The sequence below is a fragment of the Chiloscyllium plagiosum genome, chromosome 5 (genome assembly GCF_004010195.1).
Source record: "Chiloscyllium plagiosum isolate BGI_BamShark_2017 chromosome 5, ASM401019v2, whole genome shotgun sequence".
NCBI lineage: Eukaryota > Metazoa > Chordata > Chondrichthyes > Orectolobiformes > Hemiscylliidae > Chiloscyllium > Chiloscyllium plagiosum.
Genome location: NC_057714.1, coordinates 107,599,513 through 107,624,906, shown reverse-complemented (window position 1 = coordinate 107,624,906; position 25,394 = coordinate 107,599,513). Strand labels below are relative to the sequence as shown.

Genomic DNA, 25,394 nt, shown 5'->3' with positions numbered 1-25,394 from the left:
GACACCAAGGTCCCTCTGCTCATCCACACTACCAAGTATCCGGCCGTTAGCCCAGTACCCCATCTTTTTGTTACTCTTACCAAAGTGAATCATCTCACACTTAGCTACATTGAACTCCATTTGCCACCTTTCTGCTCAGTTCTGCAGCTTATCTATATCCCGCTGTAACCTGCCACATCCTTCCTCACTGTCTACAACTCCTCCGACTTTCGTATCATCCGCAAACTTACTCACCCAACCTTCTAACCCCTCCTCCATATAGAGCTGCATAGAAAAGAGGAGTCCTGAATTTAGTATCTGACCTGTGTTTAATTAGTTGATATGGTGTGCATTGAAATATTACAATGAAGTCAATATTTTCAAGATTGTACACTCTGGAACAAGAAAACATATCTAGATTTCCATTCCTCTCTCCAAGTGTTTTGAAAGAAGTAGACTAGATGTTGAAGTTGAGTAAAGATATGATAGGACTTTGCTCAGATTGCCCACTGTGCAATAAAATCCTACAATCATCACTTTATTGCACACAAAGCATGGCTACTACCGTATTCATACAGAAAATAAATTTTAACAAGAAATATATTGTCCAGCTAAGATGCCTATGGCTTCCAGGAAAACTGAAAAGAAGAAAGGCACCATGGTGGAGTAAAAATAAAAGTCCAGATTTGACCATTACATTAAGCTTCTGCAAATGTTGCACATTAGATTGAAATTGGTAACAAAAGCAGAGTTTGGAAATCAGTAAGTTAAATGTTGAGGGTTGAAATCTGACACCCCAAAACCACCTGACTTCAAAAGAAAGTAACGATCCAGTTTCTCAGTCCACTGGCTCGGTGCTTACAACATTATTCATCAAAAGCAATTTGAGTGCTCTTTTTAAATATACCTTGTTGAAATCTGCAGTCAACTTTCATTACATATTTAACACAAGATTTCAATCCAACCCCATTCCTAACAGTTGTACCTGTTGAATGCTATATTTCTAAGGTTCTGGACCATAAACCAGGATATGAAACTCAAAGCTGGAGCAGAATTTAGAATGTGCTTACACTCACATCTTTCTGGAGCCTGGTCAATGTGTTCTGGACAGAGGAGAATCAGTGTCTTGATATCTTGAAATGTACCAGCTCCAGCTGCACATGGATAATGGTACCGCTGATTGCACTTCATTTCCGAGCATTTGATGGTGGCTCCAAGGCGTTTACAGTATGCACAGTGCTGAAATAAAATATCATAAGCATTTTCAAATCAAATAGACCATTTAAATGTAGAATTTGTACTGTGCAGTAATTACATGGCATTTACATTCAGCTTATGAATGGTAAGTGTCCCCTGTACCCACACCATTTTAGTTTAAGAAAGCCATTTTCTGAATAATGGCAGCAGCAGAATCACCAATGAAATAAACATCTATAGAGACAATCCAATTTGATATGATAGCAAAACTGATCATTTTTAAAGACTAACAATCCACATTCAGTACAAATGCTCAATACATTAACAAGCAGAGAGACCTAGGGGTCCAAGTGCAAAGTTCCTTGAAAGTGACGTCACAAGTAGACAGAATGGTGAATGTTGCTTTGGCATGCTTGCCTTTACCACTCATAGCATTTAGTATAGGAGTTGGGACATCATGTTACAGCTGTACAGAACTTTAGAAAAGCCACATTTAGAGTACTGTATAAAATTCTGGTTGCCCTGCTATAGGAAGGATGTTATTAATCCTTCCAAAATAATGGATTCTAAATAATTAGTCACAATTTCTCAATATAAACAAAATGGGAACTTTAGTGCAATCAATCCCTTCCTCACAAAAATGGGATTAACTCTCCCTAACATCCATTATTTACATTCAAATCTATAGCTTCTTGTTATACTTTTGCAATATCATTTCAATGGATATTCTGCATACACTTGTTAACTGCGCTGATTGTGGAATACAATCATCACTGAGAGGGACAGAAAAATAAGATAAATTATAAGGCTCAAAACGTCCTGAGTAGGCTATCAAAGACAGGTGGTAAAGATGAAGGACTTTAGAGAAGTAATTCTGTAGAACAGGGGCATTACAGTTGCAAGAGTAACCTCGAGAGTGAGGAGGTAAAAGATACTAAGTGTCAAAGCAACATAAGATGCTTGTAAAAGCAGACTTGAAGGGCCAGACCATTGAGGAAGGGCCAGACCATTTAGACATTTGGTGATGAGCGTTTTTGATTTGATTCCTTGAATCAGCTATCAACCACCTGGTAAGCAGGTGGCACAACACTTAGCTACCTGCCTCACTGCACTTTTTTCTGTGGGAAAGAAAATCAAGTTCATTGTGGTGACGTGTTTCCCCCATCAATACATAATGTTGAGAAATACACAGGGTCCTATTCTTTGCAGACAGAAAGAACATATACATACAATACAACTTTTTCAACTCAGCAAAACAGGTGGCAATGATTCCGTGGTTCGTACCCCAGGACATGCACTGACCAATTGGGGTCAACCAGCTTGGTCTAAATTTAAACAAAGCTTGGCAATTAACTGTTAATCATCATCTAATTGGTTAATTCGCCATGGCAACACCTCTGCCAATCTGAGTTCACCAGCCAACCAATTAACACCCTTTTCCGCTACAGGATAAAATGGTGTTCCCCTTAGTGGAATTCCTGGACAATATATTTCTTGTTAAATTTTATTTTCTGTATGAATACGGTAGTAGCCATGCTTTGTGTGCAATAAAGTGATGATTGTAGGATTTTATTGCAGTGGGCAATCTGAGCAAAGTCCTATCATATCTTTACTCAACTTCAACATCTAGTCTACTTCTTTCAAAACACTTGGAGGGGGGAATGGAAATCCCCTTAACATCTCTCAGGATTTGAATATTGCTGGAAAAAAAGGCATTTTGTTGAAGCTTTTGTCTTGCACTTATCAGGAATGGGGAAAGTGTGTCCAGCAGGCTAAGATAAAAGGTAGGGAGGAGGGGTGTCGGAAATGCGATAGGTGGAAAGAGGTCAAGGTGAGGGTGATAGGTCAGACTGGGGTGGGGGCGGAGAGGTCAGGAAGAAGATTGCAGGTTAGGAAGCTGGTGCTGAGTTTGATGGATTTGACTGAGACAAGGTGGGGGAAGGGGAAATGATCATCTGAGTGATGGTTACGTGAGACAGATGTGCCCACGATGTAAGATTTACCTTGATCTCTCTCCTTAACCTACCACTCAATCAACCCCGCATCCCCTGTGGTGACAGAATCTCTGAACTTACACACTGGCATGCCAACAATTTTGTTTTCAGAATCATGTTCTTGGGAAAGGAGATTAGAATCCCCCTCAAATTCAGAGGTTTGAGTCCTCAGAACCGTAAGTTAACAGAATGGGAGATTAGAGACCCCCTGGAATTCGAAGTAGAGCCCAAAGTGAGGTTTGAGGCTCCGGAGCATAATATGTAAAATAAAGGATACCTACTGTGTCTGGCTCAATCACCCTGCCTTAGACCGGTTGTTAAGAGGGGAAATCCCCCACATGAAGGTCAGGACTGACTGTAATATAAAAATTTTGTTTAAAGGAAGAACTGGCCCTTTTTTGTTAAAAAAGGGAGATCCCTTGACATGGCTTCGCAAGCATTGCAAAGCCATGTTAAGGGTTCCTTCAAAGCTTGTACTTGCTTAATAAATTTTGGTCATTCACAGAAGTTTGTTTCTCTCTTCTCAGATGCTGCCAGACCGGCTAAGTTCCTCCAGCACTTTTTTTTATTTCAGACCTCCAGCATCTGCAGTAAATTCCTTTTATACCTTGTTAACACATTGCAGTTTGTGGAACCTTGATCAGTTAGCTCAGCTAATTGGACACTGGTGTCAACAGCATATGTTGGGCAAGAGGTCTGATAGTACCTTACAGGCAGCACGGTGGCTCAGTGGTTAGCATTGCTGCCTCAGTGCCAGGGACCCAGGTTCGATTCCAACCTCGGGTGACTGACTGTGTGGAATTTGCACATTCTCCCCATGTCTGCTCCGGTTTGCTCCCACAGTCCAAAGATGTTCAGGTCAGGTGAATTAGCCATGCTAAATTGCTGATAGTTAGGTGCATTAGTCAGAGGGAAATGGGTCGGGACGGGTTACTCTTCAGAGGTCAAAGTGGTCTTGTTGGGCCGAAGGGCCTGTTTTCACACTGTGGAGTAACTAATCTAGTAAGATAACATGTTTTTACTGGTGATTTTATGAATCTAGATTTTCACGCTTAACAATCTGTTAAGAGTGTAGGTTTTTGTTTAGATTGTTGTAATCTGATGACTTGCTGAGCAATGCACTGCCTCACCATGGTCTCCTGAAACACCCATTCACAATCAAAAGTAAACTGAGTTTCAATGTCGTAAGACAGTTTACCAACAGAATAACTGAAAATGTAACAAACAACAATGTCATTATGTTATGTTCTTGAGGAATAGAAGTAGATAGAAATCAAAATGGGACATCTAGTAAAATTTTCAGGCACTCTTACTGAATGGACCTGACAAATAATGAGGGGTATTACCAGATGCAATATACCTTAATAGGTATAAACTACTTCTAAATGGCTTGCACTTGTATTTTTCTGAAAACAAATCTATTTAAGAAGAAACATGCATCGTCATTTTGTACAGAATGTGTCAGCAAAGCAGCAATTCATTTTTCTCACCCTGCCTGTTCCAATACTTTCCAATATCACCTTGTTTGCATCAACAGACAATTTTGCATCAACGGACAATTAATTTTCACTTTGGTTTCATCATACACTAATGGGCCGAAGTGGATTTCTTTTCTTCCTTTCCACCTCTTTTCTGCTTTCCTTGTGCAACAATGCGTTGCAGTTCACTGCGATCTATCAAATATGGAAATATTTTGCATTTTAAGCCATTTTGAATAACACGTAAATGTGACTGAAAATTGGTTTTTGACAGTGGTATCCTGGAGGGAGTTATTTTACCTTTACAATTGTGGATTAGAAAAAGGGAAACAGTCAGATGTACAGCATGGAAACAGACCCTTCAGTCCAACCCGTCCATGCTGACCAGATATCCCAACCCAATCTAGTCCCACCTGCCAGCACCTGACCTATATCCCTTCAACCTCAACCACCCCCAACATTCATATACCCATCCAAATGCCTCTTAAATGCTGCAATTGTACCAGCCTCCAATACCTCCCCTGGCAGTTCACTCCATACACGTAACACCCTCTTGTGTGAAAAAGTTGCCCCAGATCTCTTCTATATCTTTCCCCTCTCAGCCTAAACCTATGCCCTCTAGTTCTGGACTCCCTGACACCAGGGAAAAGACTTTGTCTATTTACCCTATCATGGCCTCACTCTTGCCTGGACTTCCCTTGGCTCCTGAGGCCAGTTTGATGGGTCACAGATGATCATGAGTCTGTGCACTGACAGCGGATCCCAGCAGAAAATGGCGATGTCATCGGTGTACAGGGAGAGTCTGAACTGCAGGCCTCCGCTGCCCCTCTCCGGCTCATATCCTTCCACAAACAAGGCAGCAGAGAGTGGGCAGCCTGCCTGACTCCAGATCATGACCAAGAAGCTTTCGGATTCCCACCCACTGATTGAGACTGCACTGACAATGTTGGTGTAAAGCGGTTGGATCTAGTTGCAGGTTGGGAGAAAGTGAGGACTGCAGATGCTGGCGATCAGAGTTGAGACTGTGGTGTTGGAAAAGCACAGCAGGTCAGGCAGCATCCGAGGAGCAGGAGAATTGACATTTCGAGCATAAACTCTTCATCAGGAATGAGGCTGAAACGTTGAACACACTCTCAACTCCAATTGCAGATTCATAATGAAGTATTCATTAATTAAAATTAGTTGACGACTAGGCTGTCCCTGCAGGAGTTTGCACAGAGTTTCACAGCAAACCTTGAGACTAATTTTTCTGTAAAACTGAAGTCGAAAACGTTGCAAATCACACAGTACCTTGCAACATGCACACATGGGTAGACGTAAACCACATGAATTGCAGCAATTCATAAAGGTGTTCATCAAAAGCAATTAGAGATGGGCAATAAACAGTGGTCCAAACTCCCTCACAAAAATAAAAAATGTTAAGTATGAACATCTTGGTGACATTGTTCAAGGTGTTTCTGATCCTCCAAATACTGCATGAAAATGACATTGATTCATCATTCAAAAAACACTTACGGTCAAGTGAAGTTCTTGCCTAAGTGAAGTTCCTGTGCCTACTCCATAAATGACTTAAATTTGTCCAAAGAAATGAGAACACTGGTCCATTTCAGTGTATACTATTGTAACATGGTATATCTTTACTGCTGACAAATTACCTTTCAGGCACTAAAAGATTTCAATGGGCATTCGTCTCTTTGGAAAGGCCTGCATTTATTACTCATTCCTTCCAGTTGCTGCATTCCATCTGATGTATGCACAGGCATTGTCGATAGAAATGCATTCCACGATTTTGATCCACTGATGGAACTACAATTTAGTTGATGGTTTGGAAGGGAACTTGGAGGTAAGCGTGTTATACACAGCTTCTGTCCTCTCTTCTGTATGGTAGAATCCTGGATTTGGATGGTGCTGTTGAAGGGGCTTTCATGAGTTTCTACAGTGAGTGTTATGGATGGCATATTCAGCTTACACTATGCATTGGAGGAGGGGGGAGTGAACTTTCTGGCGGATCAGTGTGGTGCCAATCAAGCAGGTTCCTTAATTCTAGTTGATGTCAAGCTTGTTGAAATAGTACTCAACCAAGCAAGTAGTGAGTGTTCAATCACACACCTGACTTGTACAATGTATACGGCATACAGGCTTTGGAGAGTTGGGAAGTTACCCAGCTTCTCAACTCTTCCTTTGGCAATAGTATATATGGCTCACCCATTAAAGGTTCCAGCCAGTGTCAATCCCCAGGAAGTTGATAAGGATTACGTAATATTCGTGTGATTGAAAGTCAAGTGCAAAATGGTCATTATTCATATTAGATTCTCTACAGTGTGGAAACAGCCCTTCAGCCCAACAAGCCCACACCGACCCTCCGAAGAACAACCTGCACAGACCCTTCCCCTGCCGAATGCACCTAACACTACGGGCAAGTTAGCATGGCCAATTCACCTAACCTGCACATCTTTGGATTGTGGGAGGAAACCCGCGCAGACACGGAGAATGTGCAAACTCCACACAGACAGTTGCCCAAGGTGGGAATTGAACCCGGGTCCCTGGTGCTGTGAGGCAGCAGTGCTAACACTGAGCCACCATGCCACCCTGTGCAAATATGACTTCCTACTTATCAGTCCAACCTGAATATCGGTCAGGTCTTGTTGCATATGAGCATGGACTGCTTCAGCAGGATGCAGATCATGCTGAACATGGTGCGATTATCAGCAAAAATCCCCAGTTTTAACTTAAGAAGGGAACCAGCTGATGAAGCTGAACATGGCATGTCATTCCCTCAGCTTTAAAAAGAATCAGATATCTGCTTGCTAGGGCAAATCAAAGGAGGTTAGATGAGGACATCAAACAATTGGAGGTGAAACTAAACAAAATATAATTGGAAAATGGTTGCTGCTGCAGACAACGATGCAAGTGGTCATCAGTTGAGACAGCTATACCGCAAAAAGCAATGGATGGATCTTAAGGAGCATGTGTAGGCCAGAGACGAGATTTCTACCATACACAGTTCTTTGTCGTTTTGTGATTAGCACGAGTGGGCCATTTGACCCCTCAAGTCTGCTGCATCATTCAATATGAACATGGCTAATCTGAATACTCCTCATTCTTATCAATCTCCCTTCCAACAAAAAAAATTCATGAAGTTTTATTTTATTCTCTGAATTTACTATTTTCTGTGAATTCCTAGTTGTTTCTTCTGACAGCTTTCAATACTTGCTAATATATTTTCACAAGCTCTGATCTCCCACCAGTTCCTGACCTGAATGGTCATTTTATCATGCTCATTCCAGACAAAGAGTGCTAAAAACAAAGGGCTGGGGGCAGGGGGGAGAAGATTGAGGTTCAGGAATTCATACACTACACAAAAGCCAAATCAGAAAATGTGACATTTGTTAATGCACTCCGATGCTAAGACTGTTACATTTCTGAGCATCCTCTGTACTGCATTGTACAACTTTAAAGTATCACAGGATATTTATTTGAAGACTGTATTTGTGGAAATGTCAGATGTAACCATCCTTCTGTACATACAATAACATCTCCTATGGCTGAATGCTCACTTATTTTAGATTATGCCTCTACAAAATTCTTTGGAATATTTTCAGTGTTAAAGATTGTACGTAAGGTATTGGTTATTGTGCAAAGACAACACTTTGTTTTCTCATTGGTTGAGTCACTATGTATGTGGCAAATCATCTGTGGACAGAGAATTGGCCTTTCTCAGTGAAATGAAATTAAAGAAAATATGCAATCTACACTGGTACAGTGTTAAGCTTTCAAAACAACTATACTTCAAAGTTTGTGTGAAGATTTGTAGCTCGGGTGCTCATTGTTGTGGTTCTGTTCGCCAAGCTGGGAATTTGTGTTGCAGACGTTTCGTCCCCTGTCTAGGTGAGAGGCTCCCAAGCACTGAGGATGTCACCTAGACAGGGGATGAAACGTCTGCAACACAAATTCCCAGCTCGGCGAACAGAACCACAACAACAACTATACTCTTAATATGTCAAAGAATTTAGCACGTTAAACATCAAGACTCACCTCAGAACATTGTTCTGCAGTTTAAGAGGTTTCCAAGTTAAAAATGTAGACAAAGATGATAAGAGCTGGCAATAATAGGTGCAATCGCACACGTACAGATGGATCATACTAACACATCTGCATGAAGGACATAACACTTACTTGAAAGTTGGAGAAGCATTTTCTTTTTTTAAAAAAAAGACTTCCCTTAAAATGCTATTGATTAAATCAATGCATATACACACTTAGTGGCAGAGCAGAGCTGTGTCAACTGACAACTAGCACAGTCATTCACAAATGGATTTATTTTTAAACAAATGGATTTTTAAATACATTTGAGTCCCTGTAGTACACCTTTGCTGTGAGACATGCAGGTTTTAAACAAGAGCAATTTATTCTGTTTCTTCTTTCGAGGGAGTCATTAAAGAAATGTTTGCTATCATAGTGCAGCACAATGATATTACATGTATATTAATGAATCTGGCAATTTGGATATAGGGAACATATATTATTTATCTGTAAAGTTACTCTAATAACCCAAAGGAAATTCTGTCCACAATGTCACTAGAAAGTTGCTCCATCAAATACACTTAAACTCCTGCAGCCCACAAGTAATATTTTATTCCCAACACCAGACATTATATTCTTACACTGATGACATTTTAATGATCATATTAGCTTTTCTTCACCCCACCCATTTCACACACATATAGCCTAAGGAAGCCCTAAATGAAGCTTTTTGTACCATCTGTTAATGGTACAAAAATTTTACATGCAGCAGGGATTACAGACCTCTAAACCCAACCAATTTTACCTTCAATAGTTGTGTAGTGTTATCTTTTCTTTAGCTAAGAAAATACTTTAAAACTCACAGCATGAACAAGAATTGTACTAAATAGTTACAAGCCTCAAAAAAACAATCAAAGATGAAAACTGCACATAGTAGTTAAGTCTGCATGAAAAGGAATTGGTGTGGGCTATTCTTCTACTTCACACAAAAGGTGCAAATGCAATATCGTCAATACTCTTGGTTATCTCAATTAGATTTGTGAAGCATGACCTTCCCTTAACAAATCCATTCTGTCTGATTAATCCATGTCTCTTCAAGTTCAGATATATTCTATCCCTCAGAATGATATCTAATAACTTCTCCACTACTGAGCTTGGATTGACTACCCTGTAATTTTCTGGTCTCAGCCTTCTTCCTTTTGTTTCAATAATGAAAATAAGTCTACTGTCCTCCAGCACTCTGGCTTTTTACCTGTCACAAGAGAGGTTTTGAAAATTACTGCTAGAAACCCTACTCTATCACCTGCTTTTCTTCATTCAAGAATACATCTCACCCAGATCTGTGGATTAATGTTCATTTAAGGCTAAAAACCTGCTAGAACCAGCTCTCTTTCTGTTAATTTCTTCTAACACTTCACAGTTCTCTACACCAATACCTATACCCATGTTGTATTTTTCCATTGTGAAAACCAACGCAGGACATTGACAGAGGACTGTGCCCACATCTTTAAGGTCCACACACACTTGTGTGGTCCCTAACAGACCCTATTCTTCCACCTCTTTTTTCTCAGATTAGGTTAGATTAGATTCCCTACAGTGTAGAAACAGGGCCTTCGGCCCAACAAGTCCACACCGACCCACCGAAGAATAATCCACCCAGACCCATTTCCCTCCTGACCAATGCACCTAACACAATGGGCAATTTAGCACAGCCAATTCACCTGCACATCTTTGGACTGCGGGAGGAAACCCGTGCAGACACGGGGAGAATGTGCAAACTCCACACAGACAGTCGTCCGAGGCTGGAATTGAACCCGGGTCCCTGGTGTTGCGAGGCAGCAGTGCTAACCACTGAGCCACCGTGCTTCTTTAGACATTTTTTAAAAATCCCTCGGGTTTGCCTTTATCCTACCTGCCAATGCTTCCTCATGCATTCTCTATACTTTCCTATTTGTTTTTTTTTTTTTTTTAAGTTTTGCTCCTGCACTTTTATAGTCCTATTGGAACCCTGTTGTATTTGAGCTCTCAGTATTTGCCACGAGCTTATCTTTCTTTCTTAATTCTAACCTTCATGTCCTTTGACTAGATTTCTCTGGGCTTGGGACCACCCTTTCACTGTACAAGACATGCCCTGCATTTTTGCCATTTCCTCCCTGAACGCCTCCCACTGCTCTGAAATTTCTATCTGTCAAAGTGCTGCTCCTGGTCCATTTAGGCCAAATCACATCTTAATTATTAAAATTAGCCTTCCCCAGTTTAGAATTTTCTGGACTTCTTTATCTCTTTCTTTGAGGGCCCTCTTGTAGCACAGTGGTAGTGTTCCTACCCTTGGATTGGGAGGCCCCGTTAAAGTCCTACCTGCTCCAGAGGTGTGTAATAACATCTTTAAATAGGTTTTTTAGAAAAATAAGTATTTTCTCCCTTTAGGACCTAGGATATAGGTCCAACTCGGTTTGCCTCCCTTTGCTTTTTACTTCTATCCATGTGGCCTCATTTGATGATCCTTCCAATCCTATTACTGATTCCTTGATTATATTTCTTCAACCTTGATAAACTCACTTTTTTTCTTATCAAGACAGTGTTTCCTCTGTTTTGCAGATTCACTCACTAATTCCATACAAGCTTCTTTTTCTTCTGAATTACTCATCAGGGTCCCAATTCCCCACCAATCACATTTAAATCCACCCTAGCAGCATTAGTGAACAGCCCATGATGTTGGTGCTGTTCCTGTTCAAAGGTCTAAAATTTCCTAAAATGATAGATGCCAAGAATTGTATATATACCTCTAGTTAAGTGAAATGTCCAATTGGGATACATTACCATAATAAGTTAGGTTGCTGATCTGTTAATACACAGACAGGAGTTCATGATTGAGAAACAAGTCCAAATCCTATCTTAGTGGTTAACAACATGAAATGATAATCTATTAGCGAAGGAAAATTGCTATCTTCACCTGGCCTTGTCTATACATGGCTCTTCAACAGTTAGGTTGACCATTAACTGTCTTCTGAAATGGCCCAATAAGTGCTCACTTATATCGAAGACTGTTCACCATGATATTCTTAGGGACAATTAAAGATAGACAATAAATACTGGCCTTGAAAGCAATACTCACATCTTGTGGATGAATTAATTGACCACAGATTTTTAGAGGTTATGAAAGTGTCCATCGGTTCCCTGGAACACTTCCGAGCAGGGTCATACCTCATCAAGTTGTGAAGATTAACTAAACCCAAAAGGTATTTTTAAATAAATCCCATTATCCTTTATGTTCTCAGGCCTCAAGAAAAATACCCTGGGGGTCTTCTGAGTTGAGCAGTTTAAGCATTTGTCTCGCATAATGTGGTGCTGAACTAAGTATTTGTTATAATTACTTTTTATTACAACTTAAGTGTCAAAAGTAGATCAATTATCTCAGATCTACCTCACCTCCTCTCAATTATCTTGGTCTGCAATGCAATACCATAGTAGAAAGCCGAGACACCTCGAGGCCCTAGTTTCATGGGAGAAAGTAAGGATGGCAGATGCTGGAGATCAGAGTCGGAGTGTCTTGCTGGAAAAGCACAGCAGGTCATGCAGCATCATAGGAGCAGGAGAATCGATGTTTTGGGCATAAGCCCTTCATCAGGAATGAGGCTGAGACACAAATGGGAAGGGGTTGGTGGGAAGGTAGCTGAGAAAGCGATAGTTGGATGAAGGTGAGGGAGAAGGTGATAGGTCATCTACTACAAGCTCACCGACTTCCACAACTACCTAGACTACATCTCCTCCTACCCTACCTCCAGTTTAAAAAAAAAGCCTCCCCTTATTCCCAATTCCTCTGCCTCCACCTCATCTGTTCCCAGGATGACCAATTCCACCTCAGAAAGACCCAGATGGCCTCCTTCTTCCAAGATCGCAACTTCCCTTCCCACGTGGTTGATGATGCCTCCAGCGCATCTCCTCCACTTCCTGCATTATGGTCCTTAAACCCCACCCTCCCAACTCAACAAGGACAGAACCTCCCCCAGTCCTCACCTTCCACCCCAACAACCTCCGCACACATGGCGTCAACCTCCACCACTTTTGTCACCTCCAAACTGACCCCACCACCAAAGACAGATTTCCCTCTCCACCCCTATTAGCATTCTGGAGAGACCATTCCCACATGAGACTGCTTGAACCAACACCTCAAAACAGGGGAAAAGCTGATGAGCGAGGCAGCAGACAAGTGGGCATGAAGGGAGGAGTGCAACAGTTCTATCAGATCAACAATATACAGAATCAGATTTTGTCAGCTGACAATAACACACAATAAATGTTAGCAAATAATTGTGTACAGGAATGGAAAAGTGGAATGGGAGTAAACCTGGACTGCAAGGAAAATTTCTCACTGATACTTGGGATAGATTTGCTAACAGTTAACTGTATGAGCAGGTCTGAATGTAATAGTTATAAATATGGCAGCAAAAAGCTATTTTAGCATGAGGTGTGTGAAAGGCTTACTGCACAAAATGATTCATAAAATTCATAACATTTTATTACATTGGCCTACATAGTACAAGTGTAAATTATCAGCTGCAATGTTAAGGAATGTCCATGCTAAGAATTTGCTGCAAGTGGTTGAAGGATATAGTTCATATTGGTTAGCTTTTGGTCGAAGTCCTGAAGTGCCATCAATAAGAAGTGATTGTCCACCTGCTTGAGAAGGGAAAGCAATTAGCTCAACTTTTTCTATTTGCATTTGAATGTACTGCAAGCAGGCAGAAAGCTTTTCATCATAGTCAAAGTCTTTCAATGTAAGGCCATTGAAAATCAATTTCAGTGAAAGATATTATTATAAAAGAGGGATTTGTAGAATGGATAAGCATGGGAAAGGTTGTTTAGAGAGATGGGAGAATAATTTTACAGCATGCTAACCAGACTGTTTGGATACATTGTTCAGGCTTGCTTGATATAGATTACAAGTTTATAGATTTCAAAGGAGGTATAGAAGTAACTAGGAACCAGGCATTTCTCATGACCATGTCTTGCAGAGCTACAGCATTAGGCTGTCAGAATTGACTTGAAATTAGAGAGAAAAGCAGAGTAATGTTTCAAGTCCTAAAATAGTCACATTGGACTGGAAGCATTAACCACTTCTCTTTCCACAGATACTGCTATACCTGCTGAGATTCTCCAGCATTCTGTTTTCCTTTCAGATTTTCATCATCTAGATATGACCTCTGCAACCAGGACTGCCATTCCAGCATTGGTCTCTTCAGTCACAAGTGACGTTGCTTCAGGGAAACAGAAAGCCAGAACAAAGAGAGTGCAACCCATGGTCAGCCATGACCGAAAGGAGACTCGCTCACAGATTTCAAAGACTAACCAGCTGGAGCATCTATCGGAATTGTTCGATCAACTTCGGGAGGCAGGCTTGGTAACAATCCAGGCTAAGAGCAAGCTTGCAAAAGCCTAAGTCACATTGCTGGGCCATGTCATTGGACATGGGCAGATGGCTTCATGAGTTGTGAAAACAAAGGTTACTGGAGGGTTTCCTATACCACTGACGAAGAGGGAAGTACTACAACCTTTTGGACTAAGTGGTTTTTATTGGAAGTTTGTACCGAATTTTAACAGTGTAGTTGCTCATTCACTGACGTATTGAAGTGCAGAAAATTTCAGTGGACTAATGAATGTCAGAAGGCATTTGAAAACAATGTTAATCACTGTCCTAGTGTTAGCCATGCAAAGCCATTCAAGGTGGCTATCAATGCAAGCAATTTGAGTGCTGGTGCTGTATTTTTGCAAGAAGGAGAGAAGATAGAAAGACCGATTGGGTACTTTTCCAGAAAATTGAATAACCATCAACAGAAATATTCTAAGATTGGGAAGGAGACCTTGAGTTTGGTGTTGGCGCTGCAACATTTATATTGCCAGTAAAGTGTCTGAGACAATTGTACATACTGATCATTACAAATTATAAAGTTTTTGGAGAAATTTAAGGACAAAAATTCCAGACTATTTAGATGGAGCTTATGACTGCAACCATTCAATTTGAAAATTATACTTGTGGCAGAACAAGAGAGTGTAATTGCTGATGCATTGTCACAACTTTGATGAAGGAAGACGGAGGCCTTAAGTGGTGGAAAAATTGGGCTGAAGGGGACTGCAGTTACGAATGTCTGCATGCTTTGTCAATGCAATGTATATGCATTGTAATGTATTAATAATGTAAGACGAAAGGTTTTAAAAATTAAGCCATCTTTGTATATTGATACTTCTTTTATTCAAAGGTATAGTGATACTATTGCTTTCAGAGATGTATTTTGTCCTGCTTATTTTGTGAAGAAAGTTTGAGACAGAAACAAAGTAGTCCGCTCCAAAGCCAATAAAATAAACAGCTTGTATGGCCACAGGGGTTTTTTTTTAAAAAAAGTTGGAACAATAGAAACAGCCTGAATGGGTGGGGTCAATCTCCCTCAGAATCAGGTTTTTTTTAGTTTTCGCCTTCAGTAGTAGTTGCTGGGGTTTTGAAGCGAGATGTGAGGTTCTTATTCTTCTGTTAAAAGCTGAAAGCTGGGGTTCTCTTCCTGCTGCTAGAATTGCATGTGAGACAATCTATTTTGTTGAATTTGGCTTTGTAATATGTATTTATGGGATGTTACTACATTGGAACAGTTAATTAGTACTGGGTTACACATATTTTGTGAGGCATTTCAACAGAGGCACCATTAAGCTAATTGTTTTTCTTCATCTGTATTTTAATTACAGAGTATAAATAAAGTATGTTTCATTTCAAGCCTGGTAGTTTGACCAATAGAATTACATCTGGAACACAATGTCTTACACTAACCTTTAAGGTCTAGACTATCTTCTTAATATATTTTGAGAGGGTTTCGTCTAGTCCATAACATGATGAACAAGGTTTCAGTTCTCAATTGCTCAGAAAGCACACTACATTTATACGAATCCTGTACATTCTATGCGGGCAATTAGGAAGGGCAAAGTGGAGGTCATGACTGAGGAATTTCACAACATTCATATTATCAACTTAATATATTAAGCAGAACTTGTCACTGCATTGTTGCTTGAGATCCTGAATAACATTGGCATTCTTTGCCTCAGTTAATAAGCAGCTTGTCAATAGCATTTTGATTACGCATCTAATAAACCAAAAGGTCAGGAATGAAGACCTATGAGCATTGTACAAAATAGTTCACAATTACCACTTCTCTATATTGACCTTTTGGTTGCAAAGCTGTGCAAGGATTCCTGCCACAACTGACCTTTACCAGTGACATTATCCATCAAAATATTTAGAAACTGACAGACACTTTCTTGTGCCCAAGGCACCACTCTACCTATTCACTTCATGCATTGAAAGTAGCTTGTGTCAGATCCTCAATTAGATGTTTAACATGAATGAGATCATAGCCATACAGAAGCACTCTATAGTTCATTCATCCAAAAAAACACTTTGGTTCATTTAGAGATCATTGACCAAACAGAACACTCACATATAGACTATTTACCGGACATTTGTTGAGTTACAGAAAGATCTATTGCTTGTTATCAACGTTATACATTGGCCTAAAATACAGAATAAATATTTTGTCTTACATTGCATTCATAAGAACAGTTTATAGTATCTCAACGGGCAATCAAGTTGAGAGCAGTTTTGCTATTTGTGGATTTTCTCAAAGGAAACTGACAGCCCTAGATTTACTGACACTAATTTTTCAGTTGTTCCAACATTCACTGCTATTTCATATAGAGGTACATTAGAATCCAATGGAAGATTCAGCCCTTGCTCATAACTCTTAAATCACAAAAACATGCATCAAAAGATTCGAATTCAAATTTCTGATTTGACTTGCTAATCACTATAAACTGCTCAAAGAACAACACTGTAGTTTTCACCAAGCAAATTTTGCTCAACCGTCCTGGGGACAATTCATCTACTTAATTTTCTACTCCTGTGGTAAAATATCAACTTACCTCTGCAATCCCTGAGAGAACTGCTTTGTCCACATTCATGAGTACCTGTTCATCTGTCTGGCGCACTCCAGAAGACCATTCTGCACAACATTGGTGAACCCAGCAATGGCCTGTCATTGAAAAATTAAAAATGTCAAGCAACCAATAAAATTTCATTTCGCATTTTAAACAATTCAATATAATGAACTTAACTACCTACATAATTTCCAACACCTCAGTAAATTAGCCCTTCGGATGCCTAACTTTTACACTTCTGGACTATTTTCAAGTTTGTATAATTTTACTTCTAATGGTAACCGTGTGTTAGCTTAGAGCTGAACAAGTCACAGACATGACCTGTGATGTTAATTATTGCATCAGCATCAGTTGCCTGGTGGTACATAAAGATCTTTTCAGCAAGGAATTCTTCTATTTCTCATGCCATTTGGACTACCAATGGTCAGTACTAAACATTAGATGCATTACGGCTGGGTCATAACAATGAACTGTATGGCCAACACAGCAAAACGCACACTCGGTAGGGACACTTTGAGTCTCCATATGCTTAGTCTATAAAGAAGCAATACAAAAATTCAAAAAGGGAAATTCGTTATACTATTGAGCATGTTTTATTCTGTGGATAATTACCTTATGTACATTAGAAAGCATCACCATCTTTTTAAATGATATTTTACTTTGCAAGTCACTATCTACTACAGAATGTCACTGTGATTACTTCAGACTTTGCGCAGTGAAGGGTATAGTCTTATCAATATGGTTTTACGTAAGACAGATTGTGTCAATACAACTGGATGGTTTAACCTGGACAGGACCAGGACTGATGCCCCAGAGTGAGTATTTATTAGTGTGGTTGGGATGGGTTCACAGAATGGTGAGGAGTCAGAACCTAAACAGGGCTGAGAAAAAATTCAGGACAATTCCCTGTCAATTAAAAATTTAAAACGTTCTTCAACTGGTACAATTTTGTTTTACATTTTAAGTAATTAAACATAAACTTAATTATCTACATTTTCCTGACATATCAGCAAAACAGTTCTTTAAATGACTAATTTCTTACTTCTAGTATGGGAAACAAGGGAAAGAGAAAAAAGAACAGTAATAACAGGAAGAACAATAAAATGAAAAATTTGTAGACAGGGTAATCAAGGGTGGGAGGCAAACAGGGTCACAGAACAAAAACGTTACGATGATTAAAAATGGCAGAAGGCATGCCTAAAGGCTTTGTATTTTAATACAGAAGGTATTCGGAATGAGATGGATGAGCTGATGGCAGAAATTGAAGTAAATGGATAAGATCTCATAGTCATGATGGAAACATGCTTACAAGGAGATCAAATTGGAAACTGAATATTCAGGAATATTTGACCTTTCTAAAAGACTGGAGGGAAGGAAATGGTATTGGAAAGTTCCATTAAGAAGAGATGGCATGAGGACAGTTGTGAGAGATTGTCTAGGCTTAAATGATGTAGAAGCCATTGGGTGGAGGTAAAAGCAGCAAGGGAAAGAAGACAATGGCACAAGTAGGATGTAGATCTCCAAATGTTAGAGACACAATAGGAAAGGAATAAATTAACAAATAATAGGAACACATAAAAACAGAACAATATTATGGGCGGCACTGTGGTTAGCACTGCTGCCTCACAGCTCCAGAGACGCGGGTTCAATTCCCACCTCAGGCGACTGACTGTGTGGAGTTTGCATGTTCTCCCCGTGTCTGCGTGGGTTTCCTCCGGGTGCTCCGGTTTCCTCCCACAGACCAAAAATGTGCAGGTTAGGTGAATTGGCCATGCTAAATTGCCCGTAGTGTTAGGTGTAGGGGAATGGGTCTGGGTGGGTTGCGGGTCGGTGTGGGCTTATTGGGCCGAAGGGCCTGTTTCCACACTGTAAGTAATCTAATCTAATCTAATCTAATTCCCGCCTCAGGCAACTTTCTGCATGGAGTTTGAACATTCTCCCCGTGTCTGCGTGGGTTTCCTCTGGGTGCTCCAGTTTCCTCCCACAGTCCAAAAATTGCAGGTTAGGTGAATTGACCATGCTAAATTGCCTGTAGTGATAGGGGAATGGATATAGGTGGGTTGCTCTTCAGAGGTTCGGTGTGGACTTCTTGGGCTGAAAAGCCTGTTTCCACACCGTAAGTAATCTAATCTAAGTAACCTAATTGAACCTAATAATTATAGGTAACTTTAATCCTCATGTTGATTGGGTTAATCAAATTAGAAAGGGTAGTTATGACAACAAATTCCTAGAGTGATAGGTCATGGACCCAACCAGAGACCAGGTTATCCTGAATCAGGTAATGTAAAAGATCTCCTAGGAAGCAGGATCATAACACGATGAACTTAACTTTCAGTCTGAGACTGAGAAATTTGGGTCAGAAACAACTGTTTAACTTAAATTAAGATAATTACAATTAGATGAGGATAGCATTAGAAAAAAAAAGTGAACTGGATGGATAAATTAGCAGGAAAGACAGTGACCAAGTAGTGGCACAAATTAAGACGGTAATTCATGACTCTCAGCAAAAATATGTTTCAGTAAGAAGGAAAGATTCTGAGAAAGGGATAAACCAATCATGGTTAGCCAAGTTAGTTAAGATCAGCATTGAAAGAAAAATCATAAGGATGCAAAAGTCAGTGATAGCCCCAAAGTCTAGGAAAAATTCAGAATCCAGAAAAAAGACAACTATGAAGATAATAAAGAGACGTAAAATAAACCATGAGGGCAAACCAGTGAAGAATATAAAAACGGACATAACAGCTTCATAAAGGAAAAAGGAAGACAGAGGTCAAAGTGAACAAAGGCACCTTAGAAAGTGAAATGGCTGAGGAAATAAATAGATATTTTGCATACGGTGGAAGATACTTCCAATATCCCATAATACTAAAATATGAAACAAATTGAGTCCAGTCACCATCACTACAGGAGTAGTATTAAACAAACTAATAGGGTTAAAGGCAGATAGGTCCCCAATCCTGTTGGCATTCATGCTAGATTTCTAAAAGAGGTAGCTACAGTAATAGTGGATGGATTTATATAAAATTGTTGAATTCTGGAGAAGTACTGGAGGATTAGAAAAATTGCCAATGTGACACCTATTCAAAAATGGAGGGAAGCAAAAAGGAACTACAGGTTGATTAGCCTAACATGTATTATTTGAAAAATGCTGAAATTAATTATTAAGGAAGTAATAGCAGCACATTTGGAAAATCAAAATCTAATCCTACAGATTCATGTTAGGGAAATCATGTGACTAATTTATTTGCATTTTTTCAGGAAGTTTTAACTAGATTGGATTGACAGAAACCAGTAAATGTATTGGATCTGACTTCAAGATGACATTTGACAAGAAACCTTACAAAAGGTGAAACCATAAGAAAAAGAACCTATGTATTGAAGGCAGCATTTTGGTATGGAAAAAGAATTAGCTAATGAGCAGGAAATGGCGAGTAGAGAAAAGCGGTTCTTTTTCAGGTTGGCCAAGTGTAAACAGTGGGGCCCCTCAGGGATCAGTGCTGGAACCAAACTGCTTACAATGTATATTAATGTCTTGGAGGGAGGAAGCCAATGTACTGTCGCCAAATTTGCAGACATTAAAAATAGGTGGAAAAGCAAGTTGTGTGAGGGATGCAAACAGTTTACAGAGACATACTGATAGGTTAAATAAATGGACAAAAAGTTGGCAGAGTACTGTGGGGAAAAATGTGAAGTTTTCGAAAGGCAACAAAAGAACAGAGTATTATTTAAATGGAGAAAAACTGCATTAAGCAGGTAATCAGGAAGGCTAATGGGATGCTGGCCCTTGAGAGTTGGAGTAGAAATGTAGGAAAGTCTTACTGTAACTGCATAAGGTGCTGATGAGACTATATCTGGAGTACCGACAGTAGTTCTTGTCATATAATTTCACTGGAAGCAGCTCAGATCAGGTTGAATAGGATGATCCCTGGTAGGGAATTGGGACATCTTGTTGTAGCTATACAAGAAGTTGGTATGGCCAGGTTTGGAGTACTGTATGCAGTTCTGGTCACCCTACTGTAGAAAGGATATTATTAAACTAGAAAAGATTTATTAGGATGCTATCTGGACTGGAAGGTTTGAGTTATAAGGAGAGGTTGGATAGTCTGGGTTTGGCTCAGGTTCCCTGGACATAGGACACTGAGGTCTATAAAATCATGAGGCATAGATAAGGTTGATTGCCAATAGCTTTTTCTCATGGCTAAGGGAGTCTAAAATTAGAGGGCATAGGTTTAAGGTGACGGGAGAGATACAAAAGAGTCCAATCGGGCAATTTTTTCACAGCGGGTGGTGAGTGTCTGGAATGGGTTGCCAGAGGTACTAGTGGAAGTGAGTACAATTTCATCATTTAAGAAACTTGGCAGCACAGTGGCTCAGTGGTTAGCAGCAGTGCCTCACAGCACCAGGGACACCCAGGTTCGATTCCAGCCTTGGGTGACTGTGTGTGGAGTTTGAACTTTCTCCCCGTATCTGCATAGGTTTCCTCCCACAATTCAAAGATGTGCACATTAGGTGAATTGCCCACGTTAAATTGCCTATATAGTGTTCAGCCATGTGCAGACTAGGTGGGTTAGCCATGGAAAATGTAGGACCACAAGGATGGGGTGGGGGGGGGGGGAATGCTCTTTAGAAGTCAGTGTGGACTTGATGGGCTGAATGACCTGCTTCCACACTAGCGATCGGGGAAAAAAAAAATTTAGACAGGTACAGGGATGGGATAGGTATGGAGGGAAACAGACCAAATGCAGACATATGGGACTAGTTTAATTGTGAAAACTGGGCTGCATGGGCAAGTTGGGCCAAACTACCTGTGCATCCATGCTGTGGACCTCTATGACTATCGAGTTTTGGTTAACAACCTATTCACTCGAGTTTGGAAGAATGAGTGTGTTTAAGAATGTTTAAATCTTATTTAAACACATAAGATTCTTCAAAGATTTGACAGGGCAAAAGCTGAGAGGATGATTCCACTCATTGCAGAGTGTAGAATAAAAGGCAGTCTCAGTGAAAAGGGACACCAAATTAAAACAGACACAAGGAGGAATTTCTTTTTTCAGAAGTTTGAGGTTCTTTGGACTTCATGCCACACAGCCCTTGTGTATATTTAGGGAATCAAGTATAACTGGACTTGAAACAGTAAACTCTATTTTCTCTATACAGATGCTACCAGACCTACTGAGTTTCTCCAGCAATTTCCGTTTTTGTTTGTTTCAGATTTCCAGCATCTGCAGTTCTTTGTTTTATTTTAGAGAAAGGACAGGAAAGTGGACGCGAGCAACGTGGGACAGACATGGAGCAGTAGACTTGATGAGCCAAATGACCTGCTCATGTTCCAATTTCTAATGGTCTGCTCGATCAGGATGTATTAATTCTAGAAGATTTAGGAAGAAACAGTGCAAGATTAATTCCACTGATTGGTAGATAACTGAAGTGCTGGAATGGGATGTATTTATCAGTGCTAGATCAATGGGAAGTTATTTAAAAAGTCACAAATGTTATAAAATGGAGTATGTCACAACTGGTTTTTGAATCTGAGTCAATCACAACCTTTAATAAGGAAATAGATAACTATTTAGGAAGAACAATTTATTAGGACGACAACAGTCCTTTAATACCTGAAGGCTCAAATAAGGCCTGGACATCAATACCATCAGGAAGGCCAACTTGAGTGAGCTCATCCCAATATCTGCTTGTCTGTTCTTCAGAAGCCACTGGAACATTAATACACGTTGAGATGGGCATTGCAGCATGGCAAGGAGACCTGATACAAAACAGTTCATGAAAAGCTGAGCACATAAGCATTTCAAAATTATTTTTGCTTAAGATTCAACATATTTCTAAAGCTTTAATTTTACACCAATATATTGTGAAAACTATTTAGAAAAGATAACGTATAATCTGCACAACCAATGCTGTAAACTATCCAGGACCTGTAATCAAAGCATGTTTAATATATAGTAAATTTATGGATTTTATAATATATAATCTGAACAGTGGATACATATCCTCCAGTCGATAGCCTGAAATTTTATGTTAAAAATCACACAACACCAGGTTATAGTCCAACAGGTTTAATTGGAAGCACTAGCTTTCGGAGCTCTGCTCCTTCATCGAGTGGTTGTGAGGTGAATTTGTACTCGCAGAGTTACATTGTACTTTGATCAAAAACTGTATGAATCCATGTAAGATATTTAACTCAGTTTTTAGATTAGAATCAGTCTAAACATTATGGCACAGACAACAGCACACAAGGGGCTAACACCTTCAACACAGTATCTGGGTTGACACCAATTGTTAAAGTTAACTTGAGAATGTAACTTTTAAAAGAAGTTTTGTGATTTACATATGAAAGAAGTGAAACTAACGTGGTCATTCTAACAGATGAGAGACTTAAAGGTATTTTTCAATGTGCAATTTCAGTTACATCACACTGTAAACTTTTGCTATAAATTGTGTCTTGCAATCGTGTACTCCACAACCACCCGATGAAGGAGCAGAGCTCCAAAAACTAGTGCTTCCAATTAAACCTGTTGGACTATAACCCAGTGTTGTGTGATTTTTAACTTTGTCACCCCAATCCAACACCAGCATCTCCAAATCATGAAATTTTCTGATTATCTCCATGATTTCCTAAAAAAAAACTTAAATCAAAAGGCAAAATATTCCCAAGCACAAATAAATTCAATTTAATTTTGTAGCAATCATTGGAATTTCTAGATAAAGACGGATTCAACAAATGTGAAGAGGCAATTAGGAGCTAATTATAAGACAATGGACACTCACTGATCACTTCATGTTTATCATTCTCACATTTTATGATGGATATACAACAACTCAATGAAGTTTAAGTTATCGACACTTGACATTCATGGTATCACCATCACCGAATCCAATTCTCAAAATCTTATGGGGCTACCATTGACCAGACATTGAATTAGACTAGCCATATAAAAACGGTAGGTACAAGAGCTGGTCAGAGGCTAGGAATTCTTCACTGAATATTTTCTTACTCAAGACCTATGTGAAAGGCACAAATCAGGAGTGTGATAGAATACTGACCACTTGCACTAAATGAGTGCAGTTCAATAAGCTTGAAACCATCCAAGACCAACAAAGTCCATTAGACTAGCACCATATCTACAAATATTCATTCCCTCCACTACTGACTGTATTTTAAAATTCACTCATGGGATGAGGGCTTCTTTAGCTAGGCCAGCATTTATTGTCTATTCCTAATTGCCCAGAGTCAATCACATTGCTGTGGGTCTGCAGTCATGTGTAGGTCAGACCAAGATGACAGACTTCCTTCCCTAAAAGGACATTAGTGAACCAGATTGTTTTTTCTGACAATCGACAATAGTTTCACAGTCATCATTAGACGTTCAATTCCATATTTTTATTTAATTCAAGCTATCATGGTCGGATTTGAACTCAAATCCCCAGAACATTATTCTGGATTAATAGTCTGGCATTGACTTCCTGATTTACTCAATAATCAATTACAATTTTCACTTGATTCTTAATTTTAGCTTTCCAAGCCACATTCAGATGAGCCATTATCTTACCAAATGGTACAGCAGGTACAAGGGCTGAGCAGGAACATACAAGAATGGACATTCCAATCCCTTGGGCCTGTTCTGCCATTCAATTAGATCATGGGTGATCTATGGCCTAATTCCAAACACTTGTCTTTGGCCCATATCTCGGAATACCTTTGCTTAACAAAAATGTACATGTGTTAGGTTTAAAATTAACAACTGATCTAGCATCCACTGTCATTTGTAGAAGACAGTTCTAAATATCTACCACCCTGTGTATAGAAGTGAACCTGCACCCTGGCTCTAATTCTCAGACGACAACCTACTCATTTGTTTGTGCATTTTCCTAACCTTTCTATTCATCCTTGCTAAGTGCACTACAATTCTTTTACAATTTAGGAAGCATCTATATTTAGTCAAAAACAGAAAATGCTGGAGAAACTCAGCAGGTCTGGCAGCATCTGTGAAAAAATCAAAGTCACCGTTTCAAATCCAGTGACTTTTCTTCAGTTTCTGCTTTTATTTCAAATTTGTGTTTATGTTTTCAATCTATATTTGGCCTTTCTCCATTCGTTTTGTTTGTCACCAATATTGGAATTTACTACTAAAGTTGATACAGCTGTGTGGACAAGACTAGGGACCGCAGTAAGGATAAGTGAATTAACTATGGCATGTCACATTCAAGTGGTGGGAGGAAATAAGAATATAGCATTAGTGTGGACAACATAGATACTGTTCTCTGCAGCTGTGAACATGAGTCCAAGAGCTGCGCTATGCATCCTTTATAAAATTAAGCCCCTCAGAGCTGGTGAAGGGGCCTGGAGTGGGAGGGATCCAGTTATTGCTTGATTTCCTGACGAATAGCTCTTGCTCGAAATGTCGATTCTCCTACTGCTCAGATGCTGCCTGACCTGCTGTGCTTTTCCAGTCTCGACTCCAGTTACTGCTGCCCACATTGACGACGATAAGATTAAAAAAAAGGATTGCTGAAAGATTTTGAACAGCTAGGAGCTAAATTAATAAAGAAAACCTCCAACTTAATAATTTCAGGATTTCTACCATCGCCACGAGCAAACTGGCAAAGGTAAATCAACTCATGGACTTAAATGTGTAGCTCAAAGTTTTGTGCAGGAGGAACGGGGTTCAGTTCATGGGGCACTGGTGTCAGTATTGGGGGAAAACTTGCACTGTTCTGGTGGGGCAGCTTTCAC

The 25,394-nt window shown here is 39.7% G+C and overlaps 1 protein-coding gene across 1 annotated transcript in view; it reads right to left on the bottom strand.

Moving 5' to 3' along the window:
* Positions 1-25,394, bottom strand: part of kmt2ca (lysine (K)-specific methyltransferase 2Ca) — a 502,252-nt gene that overhangs the window by 246,316 nt on the left and 230,542 nt on the right. Inside the window, exons 6-8 of the mRNA XM_043691052.1 lie at positions 22,261-22,406; positions 16,634-16,743; positions 1,056-1,218 (exon numbers count right to left, since the gene is read on the bottom strand). Of these exons, the coding sequence (XP_043546987.1) occupies positions 1,056-1,218; positions 16,634-16,743; positions 22,261-22,406 (419 nt within the window). The remainder of the gene's footprint in view (positions 1-1,055; positions 1,219-16,633; positions 16,744-22,260; positions 22,407-25,394) is intronic.